Raw genomic sequence first — 22539 nt, 5'->3', positions numbered from 1 at the left:
ATTTCTAGTGGTACCACGGCTTCGGAGCCAAAGGCTAGCGAGAACGGAGTTTCGCCAGTTGACTCTCTTGGGGTGGTTCGATATGACCACAAAACTTCAGGTAGCTCCTCGGCCCATCTTCCCTTTCTGGAGTCCAACCTTAGCTTGAGTCCTCGCTTTATGATCTTGTTTACTGCTTCAACCTGCCCATTTGCTTTTGGATGCGCAGGGGACGAACTGAGGTGGCTTATACCCAGTTTTTTGCAAAAGTCCTTAAACTTTGCATTGCCAAACTGTTTTCCGTTGTCCGTCACAATAGCATTGGGTATGCCAAAGCGGCACACGATGTTTGTCCATATGAACGACGTGACCCTAGACTCTGTGATGTGGGATAGTGCCTCGGCTTCGGGCCACTTAGTGAAGTAGTCCACAGCAACAACGACGAACTTTGTTTGTCCTTTGCTTAGAGGAAAAGGACCTATGATGTCTACCCCCCATTGCGCAAATGGCCATGAGGCCGAGATGGGGGTGAGCAGTTCGGGAGGTTGATGGATAATGCTTGCAAAACGCTGGCAGTTGTCACAAGGTTTCACAAACTGCTTTGCATCCTGCTCGACATTGGGCCAATAGTACCCTTGTCGAACCACCTTGGCCGACAACGACCTAACGCCAGAGTGGTTTCCACACACCCCTTCATGAACTTCCCTAAGAATGTAAAGGCCTTCTTCGGGAGTCACACACTTGAGGAGAGGCAGGGAGAAGCCACATTGGTACAACATTCCTTCTCGGAGTGTGAACCGAGCTGCTCTTTGCGCCATCTTCTTTTGCTCCTTCGGATCTTGCGGTGGGTTTCCTTTGATGAACTCCACGATTGGGTCCATCCAGGTTGGATGGATGTATGGGAATGGGCTCGCGGTCGCCAGGTTGGATGGATGAGGCTCCCTTTTCACCAGGTGCGCCCGGGACCCTAGAGGGAGACACAGTTCGGTTAGCACGCGTTGCCTCGGCATACAGTTCTTCCATTGTGCGCAACCGATGGCGCATATCATCCAACTCGCGCTGGAGAGTAGACAAAGCTTTAGGGTCTGCTGCCTGGTTGGCCCTTTGGGAGGTTTTTCTCGAGGTCCCTCCTCGGCCTCTGTTGGCTTTTGAGGGTTTCGGATGAGCAGGTGGTAGCTCTTGGTTCGCATGGCGGGCAGATCTGCACGGCAGATCTCCCTCTTGTCCTGCTCGGACCTGGTCCTCGACTATTCTTGCGTCGAGGTCTCGCTGAGTGCCATTATCAGCGTTCACACCCCTCCGTTCTGTCGTATTGGCAGAGTTTGCTGGATGCACCATTCTTGCGTATATTTTCTAGATCGGGATGACTTAAGATGTCCTTCCCCACAGACGGCGCCAAATGTTTATGCAGGAATTTGCACAACTGTTCTGCACGAATTGAGCTCGAACCCGGTCTCCGGTTCCGACCTGAACACTAGAGTGGACCTGCACAAGAGGGTAAGCACTCCGACGTCAAGTCAGTATAGATCGGACTCCGTATTTAGTTCGAGGTGAGATTCGATACCTGAGCGTGAAATGAAGCCCTCTATTTATAGGTGACGGATCCGACAGCACACACGACCGGCGATTACATGTCTTTTCTCATGTCGGACCTGTCGGGTTCCGAGCAGGTCGGTCCCCAGTCAGGTCGAACCTTGGTGTCCATACTTCATCTTTTATAACAGGCAAACCCGGTCTCCTCGGCGGGGTCGAGGTGGACCTAAGCAATCATTTTTATTTAATTTCTTCAAACACTAATAAGGGTCCTCCACGTGTCTTGGGTATGTTTACCCGCAAACAAAACTAAACTAAAAATATTAAAATATTAAGATCTAAATTTGAAATCTTTTTGAACTAGGGTCACCATATTATTAAAAAAAAAATCTTAAACATTAGAAATTGAATAATATATTTAGCAAAAAAAAAAAAAAAATTTAAGGTCATTCGGGCAAAAAGAGGATTTGTCCATGTCCTACAAAAATCAATTATTTCTTTTTTTTTTTTGGTTTTGTGTCCTTTGTCCCTACGACCTATGGGATTCCCTTGTCCCCTATTGGGTTGAGCCTCATGAGTATTTTTGCCTTCTAATAAATTTGAAACATTACTTCAAATAAAGGGTCTACTACAAATTTACATATGATATTTTATTTTGTACCATTGATAGTTAATTGTAATTATAATTAACCAAAGATAACCTAAAATTCAATAGTGTAATTAAAATTATTTAGGGCCCGTTAAAATTATTTAGATACAATCTCGTTTTGGTTTTTAGTTTTTCAAATACATCAATTCAATTTTCTTTTTTTTTTTAAAAACCAAAATTTTATATAAATTTCAAAAACAAAATAAAGTAGTTTTTAAAAACAGGTTTATTTTCTTCCAATACTCACATTTTTTTTTCATATTTGTCTCTAAAAAATTTATTTCTCACTCTAAAATTTTTATTTCTAAATTTCTCTCTAGAAGCTTTATTTTTCTCTAAATTTTTCATATTTTTCATATTTATTATTATTCGTCTCTCCAATTGTTCATGTATTTTTGTTTTTTTTTCCTAATTTCATTTTTCTCTCTAAAAATTTAATATTTTTTTATAACTTTTTCTCCCAAAAATTTTATATTTTATAATTTTTCTTTTACTTCGTAATCTATTTTTCCACTGAAAATTATATTTTATTTTCTCGTTCAATTTGATTCACTGTAACTTTTATTTATCTTTGTATTTATTTATTTTCTCTAAAAATTATATTATCTCTAAATTTGTTTCCACTATAATTTTTCTCTTTCTTCATAATTTCTTTTCTCTTTTCTTTTAACATATATTTTCCTCTCTAATTTTTTTTTCCTATAATTTTTCTCTTTTTGCCTTTAGAAAACATAAATGATATATTTATCGTTAGGCTAAATATATATCTAATTTAGTCTACTAGTTTAAGTGTTATTAGTTTTAGTCTCTCGTTGTTGGTAGTTGTTAAAATTGACATATGATAGACCTATACCATATAACATAATATTTACACATAAGGAGAAAGGAATGTCATCTGAGAGAGAAAATTTAATAATCTCCTCAAAGTTAATTTCAACAAAATTGGTAGAGATTTCTAGTTTTTTTTTCCTTTCCTAAGTGAATTTTAATATACACTAACCATTAGAGAATAATTAAAGAAATTAAAGTATAAAGGACTAAATTAAAGACTTAAAAAAAGACTAAATTAAAAAATAGAAAACTCCTGAGGATTCGTCATTTATGTTTTTGGTTTTTGGTTGTATGTTTTAAAAAACAAAAACCATATAGGTTTGATAACCATTTTTTATTTTTTGTTTTTAAAAATTAGAAAATTAAAAATACATATTAGAGAGAGAAAATTCTATGTAGAGTATAGAGACGACAATGAGTGCGAGTGAGGATACTCTCCCTTATTCTCGTGTTCGCGAAAATTTTTAATCACCGTCTCCACCTCGTTCTTTGGTCCGAGAGATGTTCTTGATAAAAATTATCGATTTTATAATTGTTTTTAATTATTTTTAGAATTGAAAAATAAAAAAGTGTAATAAATAAATATTAATTATTTAAAAATGGAATCAGGGATAGGGTCGGGACATTCATTTCCTATTTTTTGGGCCTGAACTTAGAAATTTTTGTGATCCCTAATGTAGAGACATGAAAATACAAGTTTAGAGAGATATAAATACACTTTTGAAAGATAAATTTTAGAGAAATAAATAAAAAATTTAGAAAAAAATTAGTGAAAGAAAATTTAAAGACAAAAAGAGAAAAATTTTAGAGAAAAATGTAAACTCGAGAAGAAAATATATGTTAAAAAAATTAGAAAGAAGAGAAAAATTATAGTGTAAAAAAATTTAGAGATAAAAACAAGATTCAAAATATAATTTTTAGAGAAAATAAATAAAAGTTATAGTGAAAGAAAATTGAACGAGAAAATAAGATATAATTTTCCGAGGAAAAAATAGATTAAGTAGAGAAAGGAAAATTATAAAAGACAAAACTTTAGACAGAAAAAAGTTCGAAAAAATATTACATTTGTAAAGAGAGAAATGAAACTAATTTGTTAGAAAAAAATAAAAAATAAAAATACAATTTGGAGAGAGATAAATAATAATAAATATTTAAAATATGAAAATTTTGAAGAGAAAAATAAATTTTGTAAAGAAAAATGTAGAAAGAGAAAAAATTTTAGAGTGAAAAAGAAAATTTTCATAAATAAATACTACGAGGGAAAGTTGATTATTATAAGAAAAAAATCAGATTTTAAAAAATAGAAATTTATTTTTGAAAACAATTTTTTTTTTGAAAATTACATAGAATTTCAAAATAATTTTTGAAAAAAAATACAGAAAATTGAATTACGGACCCTAAGTTTAAATTATATAACTTAGGCTTTTTGTTATTACTTAGACTTAATATTGAATAAGTGAAGAATGATATTTGAGAAGATGCCTAAATTGGTTTTGTTTTTTGTTTTGTTATCTTTCGAAGACAGCCGCTGCAATGTTTGTCGTCAGCGTTTGACGGACACGCGCCCCAAAGAGGCGGTGGGTTTCTTTCAACTGTCGCTTTTTTTTTCACTTCTCGAAACCCTCTAAAGCTACTCACTGTCAGACCCCAAAACGACACCGTCCGGTTCACTCCCCCGAAACGACGTAGTTTCTTCCCTCCCTTTCTCTTTCTCTTTCTCTTTCTCTTTACCCACCGAAAAAATAAAAAAAAAAAGAAGAGAGAGAAAGAGAGGGAAAAAAAGGGGCAAAGACAGAGGAAAAAAGCTCTGTTTTTTCGCTTTAATCAATGACTGTGGCCTGTCTCTCCCTCGCCTCGCACACATGGCCTTCCTTCGACATTCTCAGGTTAATGGAATCGGAAGGAACTCAAGAGATTGAAAATTGAAAATCTCTTCATCAATTTCTCCAATATTCCCCCGCCATACCCATAACCCACATCCATTAATGCTCCCTTTGCTGATCCCCTTCCCCCATTTCTCTTCTTCTTCTCTCCCTTTTCCACTCATTCCTTCTCTAGGGTTTTGATTTTGAAAACTATACCCAATCCCCACCCTAATTACATCCTTAATTGTTCTCTTATTGGGTGCTGTAGGAAAAAGGGAGCACCCCCTTCTCTTCTTCTGTACCCTCTGGGTTGAAAATTCAAAGCTATTTGTTCTGTTTTTGGCTTTTCTTTTTCCCTTGTGCCGGCTTGGCTTGTTGGGTTTCTTTTCTTTTCTGGGTTTGTTGATTGGAGGGTTCGTCAGCGTGGTCATTTCTTGCCTTCCTTTTTTCTGGGGTTTTCATGTCGTTGATCATGGTGTAGAATGTGGGAGATCTGATTCTGTTTTTGCCGAATTCTGGGGGATCCATGTCTTGCTTTGCTTCCCCTTTACCGTGATCGAGTTGTCACTTCAATGGCGCCTTATTATTGACGTTTATTTTCATTTGCCTGCAAGTATTAGTTGTCTCTCATAATGCATTTCGCGAAGCTTGATGATTCTCCTATGTTCCGCAAGCAGGTCAGAGCTCTCTCATTCTTTCCGACTTTGTAATTAATGTTCTTCTTTTTCGATTTATCTTCCCTCTCGAACTCAATTTTGCTGGGTATTAATTGTTATCTGGTTTCTGAGACATACAAGGAAACTTTGTAACTCTATAAATGCTTTATCCCAAACGAAGCTTAAGAAGTTTAAGAAGGGTGTTATTATATTTCGGCGAATCCCTCTGAGAATCCTGGAAACCGTCTTTTTCTTTTAATGAACACTTTCCATATTTGTTTCTTCTTGGTCAAGCAGTCAATTTCATTGGGGAAAGTTCCTTTAATGAACGCATATGCCAGTTTTTGATAGATTGGTCGTCAATTAAATGGTCAGTTATAGGTTTTATGAGCGTATTTCAGAAAATATTTTATTCCCAAATTTGAAATTTTATTGTCCACGAACTCGGTTGCTAACTGTTCTTCTTAGAATGGAAAATTTACAGTCCTTGAGCCTATTCCCCAGGCTACATTATTTTTATTTAAATTTTTTTTTTATTATTTATTCAGAAACAGAAAAATACTATAATCCCTGAGGACTTCCTAATGAAAATATATTTAACGCTCAAAAATAAAAAAGGATGGCAGTAATTTTGGCTAGCTCGTTCACAAATGAGTAGTGCCCTGCTTTCTCCTTGTTAATTAATCCCATATGACTTGTTTTCTTATGATACAGAGAACTTTTTCACTAATGTGGAGAAGAGTGTAAAGCTATATTAGCACTCCTAGGAGCTAGCAAGAAAAGTACTCCAATTTGAGTTGATTATAAAATGAGTATGAATAAAACAATTATTCTAAGGAACGCCAATTGGATGGTTTAAACCTTACCTTCTGAACAATATCTTCCGACTCCCACATGATATATATGTCTTGTCTTCCAAATGTTCTTGGAACAGAATTATGAATATGGGAAGAGATTTGAGTGGATCCTGGTAATCAGGTAAAACTTCAAAAATATCTCAAAATCATGTAAAGTAGCAGCCCGCCCCCCACACCCCCTGTGAAAAGGAAAAAAACAGAACAGTTATGGAGTAAAATGGATAAAAGAGCGCCATAAATTTAGAACCTTTAAGTTTCATAAGCATAACTTGGTAAATGATTTAATTGTAGTTGGAAAAAAGATGGAGATGTAATTGTAACTTCTACTTTTCTTTTCCTTACTGCAGTTATACATCTTGAGATTGTTTTTATCTGCAAATATGCAGGTTTGGCTAGGTTTCTCTTACATTATTGCTGACGATGAGTGTCCTATTTTGGCACCAACGAATGAAAAATTTGCATGCTTGTACCAGTTGGAATAATTTGCATTTGAAAGATGTTGAATTGTAGGTGCTATTTTTGTTGTTAATGACATTTGTGATACAGATACAATGCTTGGAGGAAAGTGCTGAACTATTGAGAGAGAGGAGTTTGAAGTTTTTTAAAGGATGTAGAAAATACACGTACGTCTATTTTAGCATTTATTGTCCTTTATTTTTCTGGTTGTTTCAAAATTAGGGTTCCTTCATGAAGAGTACCTCTATCAATCCAGTTGTGCTTCTAAATGAAATCAGAATTTTCTTTATAGGAGGACTTCATTCCAAGTTGGAGAATAAGTACTGTTTAAGTTTGCTTTTGGAAAATTATGCGTTAATGTTCACTGTTAGGTGATTTTTAATTTGTCCATGTACACTGCTAAGAATTATGGAATTTTAAATATGATCTTTGTTTACTTGACCTTTTTGCTGTTTGATGGGTGCTCATAAGCATTCTCCATGACAACCTTCTTCTAAGTTATATATAATCTCAATTCGTGTAATAATAGGGGATATGATGGTAGCATTTGTTTCTTCATTGCTCACTATTTTCCTAAGTTATGAAGTAGAATGCTCTTTCATGGTTTGTTTGATGTTTCGTGTGCAGACTACTTGAGTTTATGATTGAGGGTACACTTCTGACATTAATTTTCTTCCTTTACTCTCTTACATGAAGTTTTGAAAATTTCATTGCTTAACCATAGGACTCACACAAGGATTTTCTTTGCTATTCAGTGCAGTTGATTTGGTCAACTTTACTCTTGCCATCAAGATTCTGCAAAAGTTTTTGATTTCACTTTCTTTTTATATTTTGCAGTGAAGGACTTGGTGAGGGATATGATGGTGATATCGCTTTTGCAAGTTCCCTGGAAACTTTTGGGGGAGGGCACAATGACCCAATCAGTGTTGCTTTTGGAGGTATGCTTGTTTATTTTGAATTTTATTTGGTTATGTTACACGTGTGGATTGTGCACAGGCATTTGTTTTTTGAGATACAATTGTGCACAAGCTTGAGACATTCAACACCACATAATTTTGTGTCAACTGAAGTTAAGCATGAACCCTATTCTGAAAATAACCTTGAGCATAGTTACTTGCATTTAAGGTTGTTCAGTGCAATTTTGTTGTTTGCTTTGTTGATCTGCAGTCATACTGATTTCTATTTATTTGCAACATCTCTTGCTCTGTCTCATTTCTTTTTTGAAATGATGATTGCATCTATGTTTTCTATTACAGATTAGCCTCTTATATAAGTTGAATTTAATCTGAAAGTTGAGCATAGGGTTCAATCTTGCTTGGTCAATTAACTTGTAGATGATATTTCAGGACCTGTCATGACCAAATTTACAATTGCGCTGAGGGAAATTGGGACATACAAGGAAGTCCTTCGTTCCCAGGTATAGTTTGTCCCCTGTATAAATGTGCCTTGAATGTGGTGTAGTCTTCCATTATCCCTTTTTACTCACTGTTCAGGATTGTAGCTTTATCCATTTTTCTTTTCTGCTATTATAGATTTGTCTTGGAAAAGCTGGATAAAATTCATATTTTGCTCATTGATCACTGATCCATTCATGATTAATTTGTCCTTCATATGCTATTCTTCTCTGTATGTTCAAATTCTTTAGGTAGAGGAAACTTCAAAAAAGTTTTTGGATGTTGAGTATTTCGTTAGAATACATTTCATATTTTTCTTCTCTTTCTACTGTCAGGTGGAGCATATGCTTAATGACAGATTACTGCAGTTCGTCAATATTGACTTGCTTGAAGTCAAGGTACTACAAATTACAAATTGCTTAGTTTTATTCTTTCTCGGTAGGTAAATTGTTTAGTTAAATATAGATTTTCTTTTATGGGTTGGACCAGGTAGTTAAAGGGACAAGCTTGAAATCCATGTGTAATTTAGATTCAGGCCATGAGTTCAACTATCTCCAAGATATTACATCCTATGAGTTTTATCACTAAAATATTACAAGGTTAGGGGTTGTCTTGTGAGATCACATATCAGTTAAGAATACGATGCACATAAATTGGCATGGACCCTCATGATTATAAAAAGAAAAAAATTAAATTGGGTTTTGCCTGTATTTTGCGCAACTAAATAGGTATGATTTTAGTTGGGACTGTTGGGTTAGGAACAGTGGAATTACGATGTAATTTAACTACTCAGAGAGTTTTCTGGAGTCAAATTTCTTATTCTTGGCACATTGCTTTTTTCCCACTGCATATAATGTACCCTTAGGCTCATGCATGTAGTCACATGGATCGCAATCCTAATTGACATGACATATTTCAGATTTTTACTGGTTATGGTAGATGATGCCAGTTTTATATTGTAATAACACGGCAGTTTTGGTTTCTGGCTTCTGCATATTAACTTTCTTTACTGATTTTCTGGCAGAAGAGCTCTTAGCTGACTAGTTGGACCCTCTTTTTATCCTTTTCTCCCTTTGGATGAGAAATTAGAAATAAGGAATGATGCGAAGGAGGTATCCTCACATAAAGTTGTCACCAAGCTTTTGCTGTATATGTAAGAAAAGTATGGAGAATCTTGGTCTTCTCTTCCTTCATCGTTCCTAAGCCTGAACTCTCTGGGCCATGGTTTTCTCTTTTTGGAAGATTTCAATTTAGCTTTATGCTTCCCTCAAAAAGCCTTGGCAGCTTAAGAGCAACTTCTGGCCATCCTTTTAAAGACAAGGAAGAGTTCTTGGGAAGGGTGCTGTTAGAGGAATTTCATAGGAGGTGTGGAAAGAAACTATTGAACCTTTAAAGAGACTTCGAGAGACTATTATCATGGATTCTCAACAATGCAATGCCATGGCATTATCCAAAGGAAAAAAAAGTTTTCCTGTGGAGCTCTTTTTAGGTAGCATCAAACTCAAGATAGTTCTGGGAATCCAATGTGGAAACTCTATGCTACCTTTTATTTCTTTGCTTGGCAGTTCTGGAAATATTTTATCAAATGATATAGAGGGCCTCCCCATGATCAAGGATGGCCGTCAATTTGGAAGGGAAGCTAAAATATCTGCTTACTTACATTAGGGCTTCTATTTTGTCTTCATGGCTTGAGAGGAATACCAGAGTCTTCTTTGATAAAGAAAAGTCATCTTATATGTTTTTGGTGAATCACTTCTTGTTGTAGCAGCCTCTTGGCCTAATCAATATAGGCCCTTCTTTTAATGCCTTCTTGTAATTATGCTATTTCTTCTAATTGGAAGATATTTTTGTAATATACTTTGCATGGGTTCTCCTTTTGTACATTTCATTTTGTAGATTGAACCGTTTCTTATAAAAACAAGACTCCTTTTGGATACTATAAGTTTCAAAGTTTCGAATTGATTTCTTTCCAGAATGAAGTTTGTTTCCTATAAAAGACTGTATATATGTATATTTATCTATATATAAGGAACCAAATATGTCTAGCTTGTCAAATTCGTTGTTGAGTCCCTCTTTTAAGGGATCTATTGTTAGTGCAGGAAGCAAGGAAGCGCTTTGACAAGGCTAGCCTTCTGTATGATCAGGTGCGTGATTATTGAAACTTTTGTATGGAATATATAGTTGCAGTACCATGCTGTTTCATTTTTTTTGTTGGATTTATCTCTCCTCAAGTTGGGTTTGGAATGGATTAAAAATGATCAGTATATCATCATAACAATATTAACTGTAGGGTTATTTATTATTATTATATATATTTTTTTTATGAAAAAGCCAAATTTTCAATAAATGAAAGAATACAAAAGGACGTACAAAAGACCAGTCCAACAAAAGGAGCCAAACTAAAAGAACGGACTCCAATCAAGCAAGATCAAGCTTAAAGAGTAAAAGCTTTGGACCGAGGCCAAAAGGGAGACGTGAAACTGAATGATGTCCCACACCTCCCTCAATCTCTCTATCCTGTTGTTACTTGTTACTTTCAAACAATAGGGTTATTCATGTATTTGATAGGAACTAGTACTTGCAATAGAAATTAATAAAAAATTATATCAAAATAGGAAAGAAAAATTACAATATCAAGCTTAATGAGTAGAATTAAAAAGTTCTCTTATCCAAAAAAATTACAATAGCCCCTCCAACCCCAAGCACCTTGAGAAGCGTAGAATTTCACAAGTAACCACTCTCCAAATTATGCATATCCCCGAACCCTATAACTCACCCTGTTTATAACTACTTTTCACTAACCAAATCCTACTAATGACAAATATATCCTTTTAGAATTTGCTTAGTAATATTCCTAATGGCATTTAATGTTTAACATGATTTATCGGAATTCCTTGGAGCTAACTTTTTTGCTTGTAACCGGAGCTTGCGAAATAATAAGATCGTATAATAATAAACAAAGTGAACTTTCAAACAGGTTTGTGTTTGGGAAGACCTGAAAGTGAAGAGATAGGTTGTAAAACGACTCTTGGGCTGTTGTTATTGACTATATGGACTATGGTGCTGCTGCGGATGGTTCTTTGTTGACTTTTAAATGCCCTTTTACAGTTCTATGTGAATGAAGTAACTGAAACAGCTTGATTTTATTAGTTTCAGTTGGTCTAAAGATATTTTAGTATGTTCCAATATTTAAGTATGCATGTCCTGTTTGATATTTGTTACTTAGTCTTATTATTTTTTTTTTAAATGATGTTACAGGCTCGTGAGAAATTCCTGTCACTGAGAAAAGGGACTAAAAATGATGTCGCTAGTCTTTTGGAAGAGGTATTATGCTAAATAAAAAAGTTTTTGAGAGTTCTCATCTTTACCTTTTTAGCATTGAATTTGCTCATCAGATTTAATTTGGTCTGACACATTCCAGGAACTTCATAATGCAAGATCTGCATTTGAGCAGGCACGCTTTAATCTAGTAAGTTCTGCACTCTTTTTTCAATTATCAATATATGATTCAAATAATATTGTAGAATAATTTAATTCATAGCATTTTGTTCTTTATATCCCTTTTTTGTAGGTAACTGCTCTTTCTAATGTTGAGGCCAAAAAAAGGTTTGAATTTTTAGAGGCGGTGAGTGGAACAATGGATGCACACCTTCGTTACTTCAAACAGGTAAGTTCTTGACAATTATCTTTGTATATTTGTTAACTATATCACCATATTCCTACTCATCTTTTTACCTCTTCCCTGCAGGGGTATGAGTTGTTGCATCAGATGGAGCCATATATTAATCAGGTTATAATATATTTTCATTTGGGCTAAACTGAATATATTCTTTAATGAGTGTCGGTTATTATTGTCATCTCCCAGTTTTAGAATTTCAATTGCTTAAAGGCAGAGCAATAAAACAGGAGAATTCTTTGATGAATATTTAATATAATTAGCTTCAGCTGTAGGAATTAGGATCTTGTTCTGTCATTGTAATATTTCTATTTAGTTAGCTAGAATGCTGGTGGGAAACTATTGTGATGCTGCTGCTTAGGCGGATAAATTTTGCAGTTGGACAGCTGGACAGTTTTTCATGCATTAATTTTATTTTTGTATTAACCACCACCGAGAGAAGCATGAAAGAACAGTATCCAAGTTCCAAAGTAAAACGCTCTGAATCAAAATCCTTATAACTGCCAAGGAAATGGCTGAACAATGTGTCATGTGGTATACTTCAGCAAAGACTTGATGCGCCTAAACCATTTTCAATTTGCTGATGACATTCTCTTTGGAAAATCTGTCAACTACAATTGATGTGTTTGAGAAGGCTTTGGCTTTGAAAATTAATCTCCTCAAATCAGTAGTGGCTGGGATCAATTGTGATGAGGCAAGAACCTTGGATGTAGCTTATATTTTCTGCGGTGGCGTTGGTTCTTGGTTACCTACCTGCACGATTGGCTGACTAAAAAACTGAAAGGTAATGAAAAGGGAAGCTCATGGCCAGACAATGGAAAAAATAATAGCCTTCTTTCTCAACTTCTTGAAGTTAGAAGAAGAAAGTAGCCAGAAAGTTCTGTTTTGGGAAGATATTTATGGTGTGGAGCGCACAGTTAGCTGACTAAAAAGTCAGGAAATGCAAAAATTAGTGCCTTTTTTCTCAACTTCTTGAAGTTTTAAGTAGAAAATGGTAAAGAATGTTTGGTTCTTGGAAGATATTTGGCTAGATTCTTCATCTTCTCCATCTTTAGTTTTTACAGATGTACGCAACATCTCTTCTAAAAAGGGACTACAGTTAGCAATTGTTGGAGTGAGGAGTGATAGAAGTGGGATTTGGAGATCAGAAGAAATCTTTTTGACCTAGAAATAGGGAGTTGGGCAACTCTCATGGATAAATTCTGGTTCAAACAATATCATGTGATGTGGTGCTAGATAAAACTGGTTTATTCTCGAATAAATCTACATTTTTGAAGCTTACTGCGATTGCTCCTAAGTTGAAGGTTCCCATCTTGAATAATGGTTGGAAGTTTCTTGGATAAAAGTGTTTCTTATGGTTCTTTGTGTATAGAAGCCTCAACGGTAGACTTCAAAAGTTTCCTAATTGGGTTCTTTAGTATGTGCCTCCTAGATGGAGCTGATGGTGATAATTACTATTGGGGACATCATTTCTCATGGTTTTCTTCGCAAATCGTAACGGCGATCAGGCTAAATAATTGAAAATCCTAGATTTGTCATTGTTATACTCCTTGCAAAAATAATGAAAAAACATTGGTGATGAAGAAAAATAATTGGTGTCAGCGAGCTTGTGAATCTTCATTCTTCAATTAGCTATGAATAAGTTCTTGACATCATTTTGTTGGGGCTCACATGGTTTCCCATGATTGTTTTAAGTTGGAATGTCAGAGGCTCGAGAGTTCAGGAGATAAGAGCTTTAGTCAATTCTATGATTCTTAAAATTACCCCCTTCTTAGTCCTTTACCAAGAAACAAAGATATCAGTTCAGCTTTAATGGACTATAATTGGTTCTTCTTGAGGGATCCTTGTTCTTGAGAAAGACTCACTCTTCTCTTGGCCCATGAAGTCTTTGAGGATCCTTTCTTTTCGATCCTCTTTATTGCCTTCTGATATTTATGATTATTTTCAAGCTTCTGAGGGATCCTTGTTCTCAAGAAAGACTCACTCTTCTATTTGCGCATGAAGTCCTTGAGGGTCCTTTCTCTTTGACCATTAAGTTCTCTATTGTTGATTCTGCTTAATGGCTTTCTGGTATTTATGATTATCTCAGGCTTCTTTTGTATTCTAGAGAGAATTTGGAGACCTTTAGGGCATTTGCTGTAGCTGGATTCTTAGAGGACACTTCAATATTAGTTGGAGTTGGTAGAAATATACCTCTAAATCCCCACCAGAAGCATGAAGCTCTTTAACTAGGATATTAGCAATCTTGCCCTTAAGGATATCCCTACTTGGTGTCCAACATGAGAGATTTGTGTTTTGCCCCCCTTTCTGTTAGGTTTCTAGTCTGCCATGATTGGATTCTAAAGTTCTCATATTTTAGAGCTAAACACCTTGAAAAACCTTCCTCTGGTCACTTCCTAACCTTTTTGAAGCTAGTGCATCTAATAGGGTCCTATCCTCTTTAAATTTCGAAAATATGTGGCAATGACACCTTAATGATTTCTATGTTGGTGAAACTCCACGAGAATTCAGTATTACTTTCCCCAACAAAATATAAAATCCTTGCCAATCTTAAGTTCAAGATGACCAATAAAACTCTACTTTGGTGCTATTCAAAGGGCTTCTCTTTGTAACTTTTCACCAAATGACTGAAATATTTCTTGTTTCAAAATCTACTGTTTATTTACAAATTTTTTAGTAGTCAGTGTTGCCTTTTGTTTTTGGTATTTGATATTATTCTTCATGACAATGATTTTCATTCCTGCACCAAGATAGTCTACCCATGTTCGTGTTCAAATTCCAACAATTTTTTTTTTAAAAAAGAAACCACGCTAAACATGTTCATCTGTTGACCTGGTTTTTCACTCCTTGAGAATAGGTAGTTTCTCGTTTTCCCACTGATTACTCTAATCTATTTTAGAATGGAGGGTTAAGATATTTCCTCGTTTCTGACCAACACTTAATTGTGGGAGACTTGACCTGGATTAATAAGTCAGTATCACATGACTCTGATCGATTCTGTAGATTTATGTAATTATTGGTGTCAAAATCATTGATGCACTTTTGTTTTGCAGGTGTTGACTTATGCCCAGCAATCAAGAGAAAGGTCTAACTATGAGCAGGCTGCTCTTAATGAACGTATGCAAGAGTACAAGAGGCAGGTTGATCGGGAGAGTAGGTGGTCATCCAACGGTTCCAATGGATCTCCTAATGGAGATGGTATTCAAGCCATTGGCAGAAGTTCACATAAAATGATAGAGGAAGTCATGCAATCTGCTGCAAAAGGAAAGGTCAGGAAATATTGCATTATAATATTACCGATCTCCCAAGGTGCATAGGCGGTACCTTTCTCCTTGCACCTACACATATCTATATCTTTTTTGCATGACTATATCTTTATATTCAACCATAACTTAGGTTCAAACCATTCGACAAGGTTATCTCTCAAAGCGTTCTTCAAACTTGAGGGGTGACTGGAAAAGAAGATTTTTTGTTCTTGATAGTCGGGGATTGCTGTATTATTATCGCAAACAGTGCAGCAAATCATCTGTAAGTAATTGAATCATGTTACTTTGTGTAGAGCAGATAGTTCTTTTTTTTCCCTCTCTGTTACGCAGTAGTCTTTGGTTCGTGTGTATGATGGGTGCCTTTTAGGTGTCTGGAGGCCAACTGTCTGGTCAGAGGAATAGTTCAGAGCTTGGTTCTGGCCTGTTGAGCCGCTGGCTTTCTAACCATTATCATGGTGGGGTGCATGATGAGAAGTCTGTTGCTCATCATACAGTGAACCTACTCACTTCAACAATCAAAGTTGATGCAGACCAATCCGACCTTAGGTTTTGCTTTCGCATCATTTCACCAACTAAGAGTTACACTTTGCAGGTTCGGTTTATGGGCTAGTTTGGGCTGAAAAGTTATGCTTCACTTGGTTTTCTTTAATGAGAGAAGATTATATAATTTTAAGGTTCCCTATAAATCTATTTCTGCATGTCAGTGCAGGCAGAGAGTGCGCTAGATCAAATGGATTGGATTGAAAAAATAACTGGAGTTATTGCTTCATTACTAAGTTCTCAGGCTCCAGAGAGGGTATTTATTTTGCCTTTCTTCTCACTTGATTCTGGATATTTTCAAATATTGATGTTAATGGTTATTTGTATTATTGTTTATCAGTGTCTTGGGGGTAGTCCCATCGGAAGTGGTCATCACCGGTCTACCAGTGAAAGTAGTTCTTTTGAAAGTTCCGACTTTGATCAGACAGCAGCTGACGAATATACATCTGAAAGAAACCTTAGTTCTTCTCATATGGAACGCCCTTTGAGAAATTTGCAACAGCAACGATCAGCTATGAAAATTGAGAAGCCAATAGATGTACTTCGTAGAGTATGCGGGAATGATAAATGTGCGGATTGTGGTGCTCCTGAACCCGACTGGGCATCTTTGAATCTTGGTGTTCTTGTTTGTATCGAATGTTCTGGTGTTCACCGCAATCTTGGAGTTCACATATCAAAGGTTAATATCTTGAACTTGTTTTTCATGGATTTTATCCCGCAGTGGATTATTCATCTGATGCTCCTGTCCAGCTAAGGAAGCATGATGCTATTTCGAAGGGGCTATATATGTGTGTCATATATATGAAATTATCTTGCTATGATTCATTTAATATGTTCAGAGTGGCATGGCAACTGTATCTTTTGACTTAGGGTAATCGAAGCCCCTGAGTGATAAATTTTTATGGCATTAAGTTATCAATGTGAAATCTAGAAGTAAAAAGCTCTTCATTTTGTGGTGCTCTTGGTTTTTTAATAAGAAGACATCCCTTTTATGGTAAGAATTATTGCTTCCTGGTATGCTGATTGATTTTTCTGCAACTATGTAGGTGAGATCCCTTACATTGGATGTCAAAGTGTGGGAGCCTTCAGTTATCAATTTATTTCAATCTCTTGGAAATACATTTGCGAACTCGGTTTGGGAGGAGATGCTGCAATCCAGAAGCGCCTTTCAGGTTGATCTTGTTTCGACAGGGTAAATGAACTTCACTATTAATTCAAAGTTTGTCAAGATAATCTGCAATATCTAGCTTCATTTTATTTAGTTTTGCTAACATTTACCTGTTATTTTTGTGGTGAAGAATGTACAAGTCTGATAAACAGCAGATGCTTTTCATCAGCAAACCTAGTCATTCTGATCCAATATCAGTGAAGGAGAAGTTCATTCATGCAAAGGTGTGATCACTCATCTCCTAGTCTGTTCATGTCTGATTTTTTTTTTTTTTTTTTTTTTAACTTATGCTTACTTGGTCAGTCACTCTCAATTTTTCTTTTTTGGTATGTTTTTCATTATTCTTACAAACAACACATTTGAATTATTATCTAAATTTCAAAAAGTAAATCAAGTTGGGTCCAAGATTTACTTCTCGCCTATCTGTGTGGATTCTGATATTGTTAAGTGGGGCTATAGTCATTTTAGTTTCAAATCGCTCACTTGTCCTTCTAAGTATTCTTTACCGTCATGGTGGGGAACTAGTGTTGCGGGCAACTGGGAAGGCTTATATTTTATGAAGAAACTAAGTGCTGTTAAAGGTTTGTTGAAGTTTCGGAAGACGGGTTTTTGGTGACACTAGGATTTAGAAATTAGAAATTTTGGAGAGAATTCACAAATTAAATTGATGTAGACCTCTACTAAGATAAAAGCCCCCCTACAATAGGATGTGAGTAAATATGGTTCGCGCCCTTTTGAGTGGGTCTCGGTCTATTAGTTCAAAGGCTATTCAAAGAGTTCCTGGAATGCTATTTCATCAGGTTTCTCCTTGTTCTCTCAATTCGTTAATTGCTTTCTTGGTAAGGTTCATATATCTATTTTTGGAGGATCGTTGACTGGGAGATAAGCATCTTTTCGCTTTGTTCCTTCATTTGTATCACCTTTTGGATTAAAGGTTGCATTTGGTGACCTTCATTATGCCTTCCTCGGGTTATGGCTTTTCTTTATCTTTAGGCTTCCATTGACCCTTAGCAGACAAGGAGACGGGATGTGGCTACCCTTCTTTCTCTTCTAGGTAATGTTCAGATGGGTCTGGGGAGGGATGTTTGCTTTTGGGCCACCACCCTTCTAGGGGCTTCTCTTGCAACTCTTTCTTCCAGATTTTATGTACCCCTTTGTCCCCTTCGGTTGCCCCTTATTTCTCCTCTCTTTGGAGTTAAGGTCCTGAGAGTGACAAATTTTTTGCATGTCAGTTTTACATGGATTGTTAACACTTCAAATCATATCCAGAGACATTCCTCCTTAGTGCTGGTCACGTAGTGGTGTTGTCTGTGCAAGCTTGTATCAGACGATCTTGATCACATCCTTTGGAAGTTCTCTGAGTCGCTTTGTTTTGGATTTTGGGATCTTGTGAGTGCGCAATAGGGATGTTTGCTCTATGATAGGGGGGTGCTCCATTTTCCTCCTTTTTGTAATAAGTGGAGAGTTCTATGGTAGACTTTTTTTTTGTTATTTTTATTTTTAGTTACTATATTGTGGGGTTTATGGCTTGAGATGAATGGTAGAATTTTTGAAGGGGTGGAGAAATCCTGGGAAGAGGTGTGGGGATTGTTAGATTTAACGCCTCTTTAGGGCCTTCGGTTACTAAACCGTCTGTTTTGTAATTATTAGTTAGGCTTTATTATTTTGTATTGGCATCTGTTTGTTGTAGACTCCTTTTGGTGGGCTGTTTTTTTGTGTGACCTTTTAGTTTCTTTCATCTTTCTCAATGAAGTTTGGTTTCTCATTAAGAACGTTTGATTTGGAACTTCACTTACCCAAAGCAGGTAATTCTTTTTGTGGGTCCTTGCTTTTGTAACTACAGTTTAGCTTTGATCAACGATTGGAAAGCTGTAATATGTTAGTTTTTGGAGGGCTTTTTCATCTGCCCAGTAGGTTGTTCTCCTTCTCTTTATCTATACATTCTGTTTCCTATTTAAAAGAAAGGAAATTTTTTTTAGAGAATTAAGTCTTTTGGTGGTTTGGGAGAGGGAGGTGAGCTATTGACTGAGTTATGGGAGGAGCAAGTGGGATTGGAAGGAAAGGGAAATTAGAGGTCACTCGGGAGGAGGATGTTAGTTGGAGGCAAAAAACTTAAGGTCAATTGGGCCAAGGAAGGAGCCTGCAATATGACCCTTATTTCATAATTTTGCCAAAGGAAGAAGAAATAAGAATTTAATTGGTTCCTTAGAAAAGGACAATGGGGAATTCGTGAGGGAGGACAAGGAGATTGAGAAGGAGATTGTTTTTTTTCTTTTCAAGTCTTTATGCTCCTCGTTCTATTCTTAGGCCTTTTCTGGAGGGACTGAACTAGTGTCCCATTTCTGTTATAGATATAAGGAACATTAAAACCCTCGTTTACTTTGGATGATATCAAAAGAGTGGTTTTTGGGTTCGATAGGAACAAAGTTCTTGGTCCAAATGGTTCTTTGATGGCTTTCTTTCAAGGTAGTTGGGAGTGCATTAAGGAGGATTTGTGGGGGGTGGGAGGTGTTTAGTGAGTTTTATGAGAGAAAGATCATTGATGCCTCCATGTATGAGACCTACATTTGTCTTATCCCCAAAAAGGATAAGCCAACAGGGTTAGAGACTTTAGGCCAATTAGTTTGGTTTGAAGTCTTTATAAGATCATTGCTAAAACATTGGCGGCTAGGTTGACAAGTGTCCTCAATAGCACGATTTCTAGTTCCCAAGGAGCTTTTGTTGCTCATAGACAAATCTTCGATCAAGTGTTAGTACTAATAGGTGATCGAGGATTATAGAGAGATCAGTCAAGAAGGGGTAACTTGTAAGATAGACTTTGAATGCCCTTGTATCCTTTTGGATTGAAGCCCCTTCATTTAGGTGGGCTTCTTGTTGTAGAGCTAGTTTTTTGTATGTCCTTGTATCTTCCTTTTTTCATTTTTCTCAATGAAAAGTGCAGTTTCTCATATTAAAAAGAGATTTTGAAAAAGCTTATGATCATGTGGATTTCACTTCTTAGATAAGGTTCCCTCGAAAGAAAGGTTTTGAATTTAAATGGAGATCTTGGATCTGGGGTTGTATAAGGTCGGCAAACTTTTCTATCCTTGTTAATGGTTGACCCAGGGTAAGATTGTTGCTACTAGAGGTTTTAGGCAAGGTGACCTTTTCCCTTTCCTCCTGGTGGTTGTATTGACAGGTGTGGAGAAGGGCATTATCGAGGAGTTTAAATTAGGAAACGATAGAACTCATCTAATGTACCTTCAATTCATGTACGACACTCTTTTCTTGGGAGGGAGGGGGCTTTCTTTTCAAGAGGGGTTAACGTACTAAATGCCAAAAAAACAGAAAAAGAATTAACTCTCATCAAGTCTGTTTTTGGTGGAATGCCTACCTATTTCCTTTCACTGTTTAGAATCCCTATCTTGTTGAGTAAAAATTTAGAGAAAATCATGAGGAGGGAGGAGTGGGAGGGGGGAAGTTCCAATCTGGTTAGTTGGGAGGTCGCCCCGTGCCCCTTGTGCTTTGTGTCTCTTTGTTCCATCTTGAGGCCCCTTCTTTCTCCAATCTTTGAAAGCTAAAGGTATCCATGAAGGTCAAATTCTTTGCGTGGTAGGTCTTGCAAGGAAGTTAACACCTTAGATTGCGTTCAGAGACATTACTCTATGGTGTTGGGCCCGCGAGTTGCAGTTTTTGTAGACAGGAGGATCTTGACCCTCTCTTATGGAGCTGTTTCATTCCCACAGGCTTTATGGAGTTGCTTTGTCATTTGTGTCAGTTTTTGGGATCTATGGGGCAAGTAATAGAGATTGTTGTTCTAAGATGAAGGAGGTTATCTTGAATCCTCCTTTCTGAGATAAGGGCACAATCTTCTAGTAGACTTTTTTTTGGTGTTGTTTTGTGGAATATTTGGATGGAGAGAGAGGATGAAGTTTTTAGAGGGGTTGAGAGATCCTAGGAAGAGTTGTGGAATATTATTAGGTTTAACATCTTTCTGTGGGCTCCGGTTTTGTTTTTTAGTTATTAGTTAAGTTTTAGTCTTTTGGATTGGAGTCCGTTTATGCATAGGTAGTTAACATATGCTTGATTAGCTCTAGAGATGTCGAATAGTAATGAAGTCCATTATCTTATTTGAGCTTTTGGGCTACATGATAAAGGTAGTAAACTTTAGTAGCTGGACTTAGACTCATGAATATCTACTTGTTTTTCAAAAATAAATGTTGCTGCTCGATGTTGGAAGGTAGATGACAACTACCGTGGTTTCAGTAGTCTTCCATAACTTGTATTGTTGCCTTTTTCTGGGCTTGAAGTTAATATATTCATGGTTGTTGCTTCTCTTTGAATGGCAGTATGCCGAAAAGGCTTTTGTTCGGAAACCAAAGGAAAATCAATATCCTAATTTGGTGGCGCAACAGATCTGGGACGGTGTACGCTCGAATGACAAGAAAGCGGTTTATCGGCACGTTATAAACTCGGAAGCAGACGTAAATGCAGTGTATAAGCAAATGCCTTGTGGCTCTTTGACTCTTGCTAAAGTAATGCTAATGCAGGAGCCGGCTGGCCCCAGTGATTTTGTTGAGAGATCCACAATCCCTTCCAACTCAGGATGTATGAGCGAAGGCAGCCAGCCTATGGAGGATCTAGACGGCTGCACGCTCCTGCATCTCGCTTGTGAAACAGCAGACATCGGTATGCTCGAGCTCCTTTTACAATGCGGCGCAAATATTAATGCCATCGATTCCCGACATCAATCTGCACTTCATCATTGTATCCTCAAAGGCAGAGCTGCAGCTGCCAAATTGCTTCTTTCCAGGTTAGTGATAAAAGGAGAAGAAAAAGAAAGCCCTTTTAGTTTTCACCCCGTCTCCATCTCTGCACCATTAATGGTAAAAAAAAATTGGCTGTATACATTGCAGGGGAGGGGATCCACGGGCGGTAAATGGGGACGGTAAAACCCCGCTCGAGCTGGCAGTAGAGTTAAAACTGAATGATGTGGAGGTTCTTGCTATACTATCATCAGATTCTAATGGATGACATTGATGTGAAATTCCAGGAAAGGAAAAGGAAGAAGAAAAAGGGTTTTTAAGGCATTAAGATATAAGATATTGGAATTTGTAAGATAGAGATGTATTTATGAATTTGGAGAGCTGGTGGAGTTTTTTTTTTTTTTTTCTTTTCTTCTCTTTTATCGAGTGGGAAAAATGAAATGGCAAGATTGTTTGTTTGTTTTTTTTTTTTTTTTTTATTAGGTTAAAGAGAGTGGTAGGTCCAGCTTGCCTGCCCCCTTGGGCAAATCTTTGCAAGTTAGTCCAACAGAGTTGTATTATTGTAAAATTGGCCCACCTTGGCTTGGGCTGTCCCTTTTGTTTAATTATTATTATTATTATTATTCAGCTTGCTTCCATTTCATGGTGAAGCTTTTCATGATTATTATTTTTATAATTAATCTGTAGCCCACTGTGTATTTGTACATTGCCTTTTTTTCTTTCTATTATTTTTGTTCTATTCTATCATTTTAGCTTTTTATATTATTTTCTTTTCTCGAGTTGTGGGCTTTTCAGAAAGCATGGGCCGGGTCTGCAAAATTGGATTTGGTGGACCCCAGGTAGCAGATGGGCCTAGCCTGGGCCCAATCCCCCACCTCCTAAAAAACAACATAAAATGAATTTCAACAATTAATTATGTCTTCC

The 22539-nt window shown here is 36.6% G+C and overlaps 1 protein-coding gene across 2 annotated transcripts; it reads left to right on the top strand.

Annotated features, from left to right (window-relative positions):
• The first annotated feature begins 4749 nt into the window (after positions 1 to 4749).
• SFC (ARF GTPase-activating protein) lies at positions 4750 to 22273 on the top strand. 2 transcript variants are annotated; one of them, XM_088123784.1, is made up of 20 exons: positions 4750 to 5534; positions 6718 to 6756; positions 6917 to 6993; positions 7664 to 7764; positions 8173 to 8243; positions 8556 to 8618; positions 10320 to 10364; positions 11479 to 11544; positions 11642 to 11689; positions 11792 to 11887; positions 11969 to 12010; positions 14950 to 15165; positions 15293 to 15424; positions 15530 to 15754; positions 15872 to 15958; positions 16043 to 16381; positions 16749 to 16894; positions 17001 to 17094; positions 21199 to 21662; positions 21766 to 22273. In XM_088123784.1, exons 1-20 carry the CDS (start codon positions 5490 to 5492, stop codon positions 21881 to 21883), a joined length of 2514 nt encoding a protein of 837 aa, XP_087979910.1. In that variant the 5' UTR covers positions 4750 to 5489; the 3' UTR covers positions 21884 to 22273. The 2 variants fall into 2 exon arrangements, with proteins under 2 accessions (XP_087979910.1, XP_087979911.1); XM_088123785.1 differs by lacking the exon at positions 6718 to 6756.
• The last annotated feature ends 266 nt before the right edge of the window (positions 22274 to 22539 follow it).

This window comes from Momordica charantia (assembly GCF_013281855.1).
Source record: "Momordica charantia cultivar OHB3-1 chromosome 5 unlocalized genomic scaffold, Mcharantia_2.0 BLBB01000005.1, whole genome shotgun sequence".
Classification (NCBI taxonomy): Eukaryota; Viridiplantae; Streptophyta; class Magnoliopsida; order Cucurbitales; family Cucurbitaceae; genus Momordica; species Momordica charantia.
Note: the sequence above shows the minus strand (reverse complement) of the source record. Positions and strands in the feature narration are given on the sequence as shown.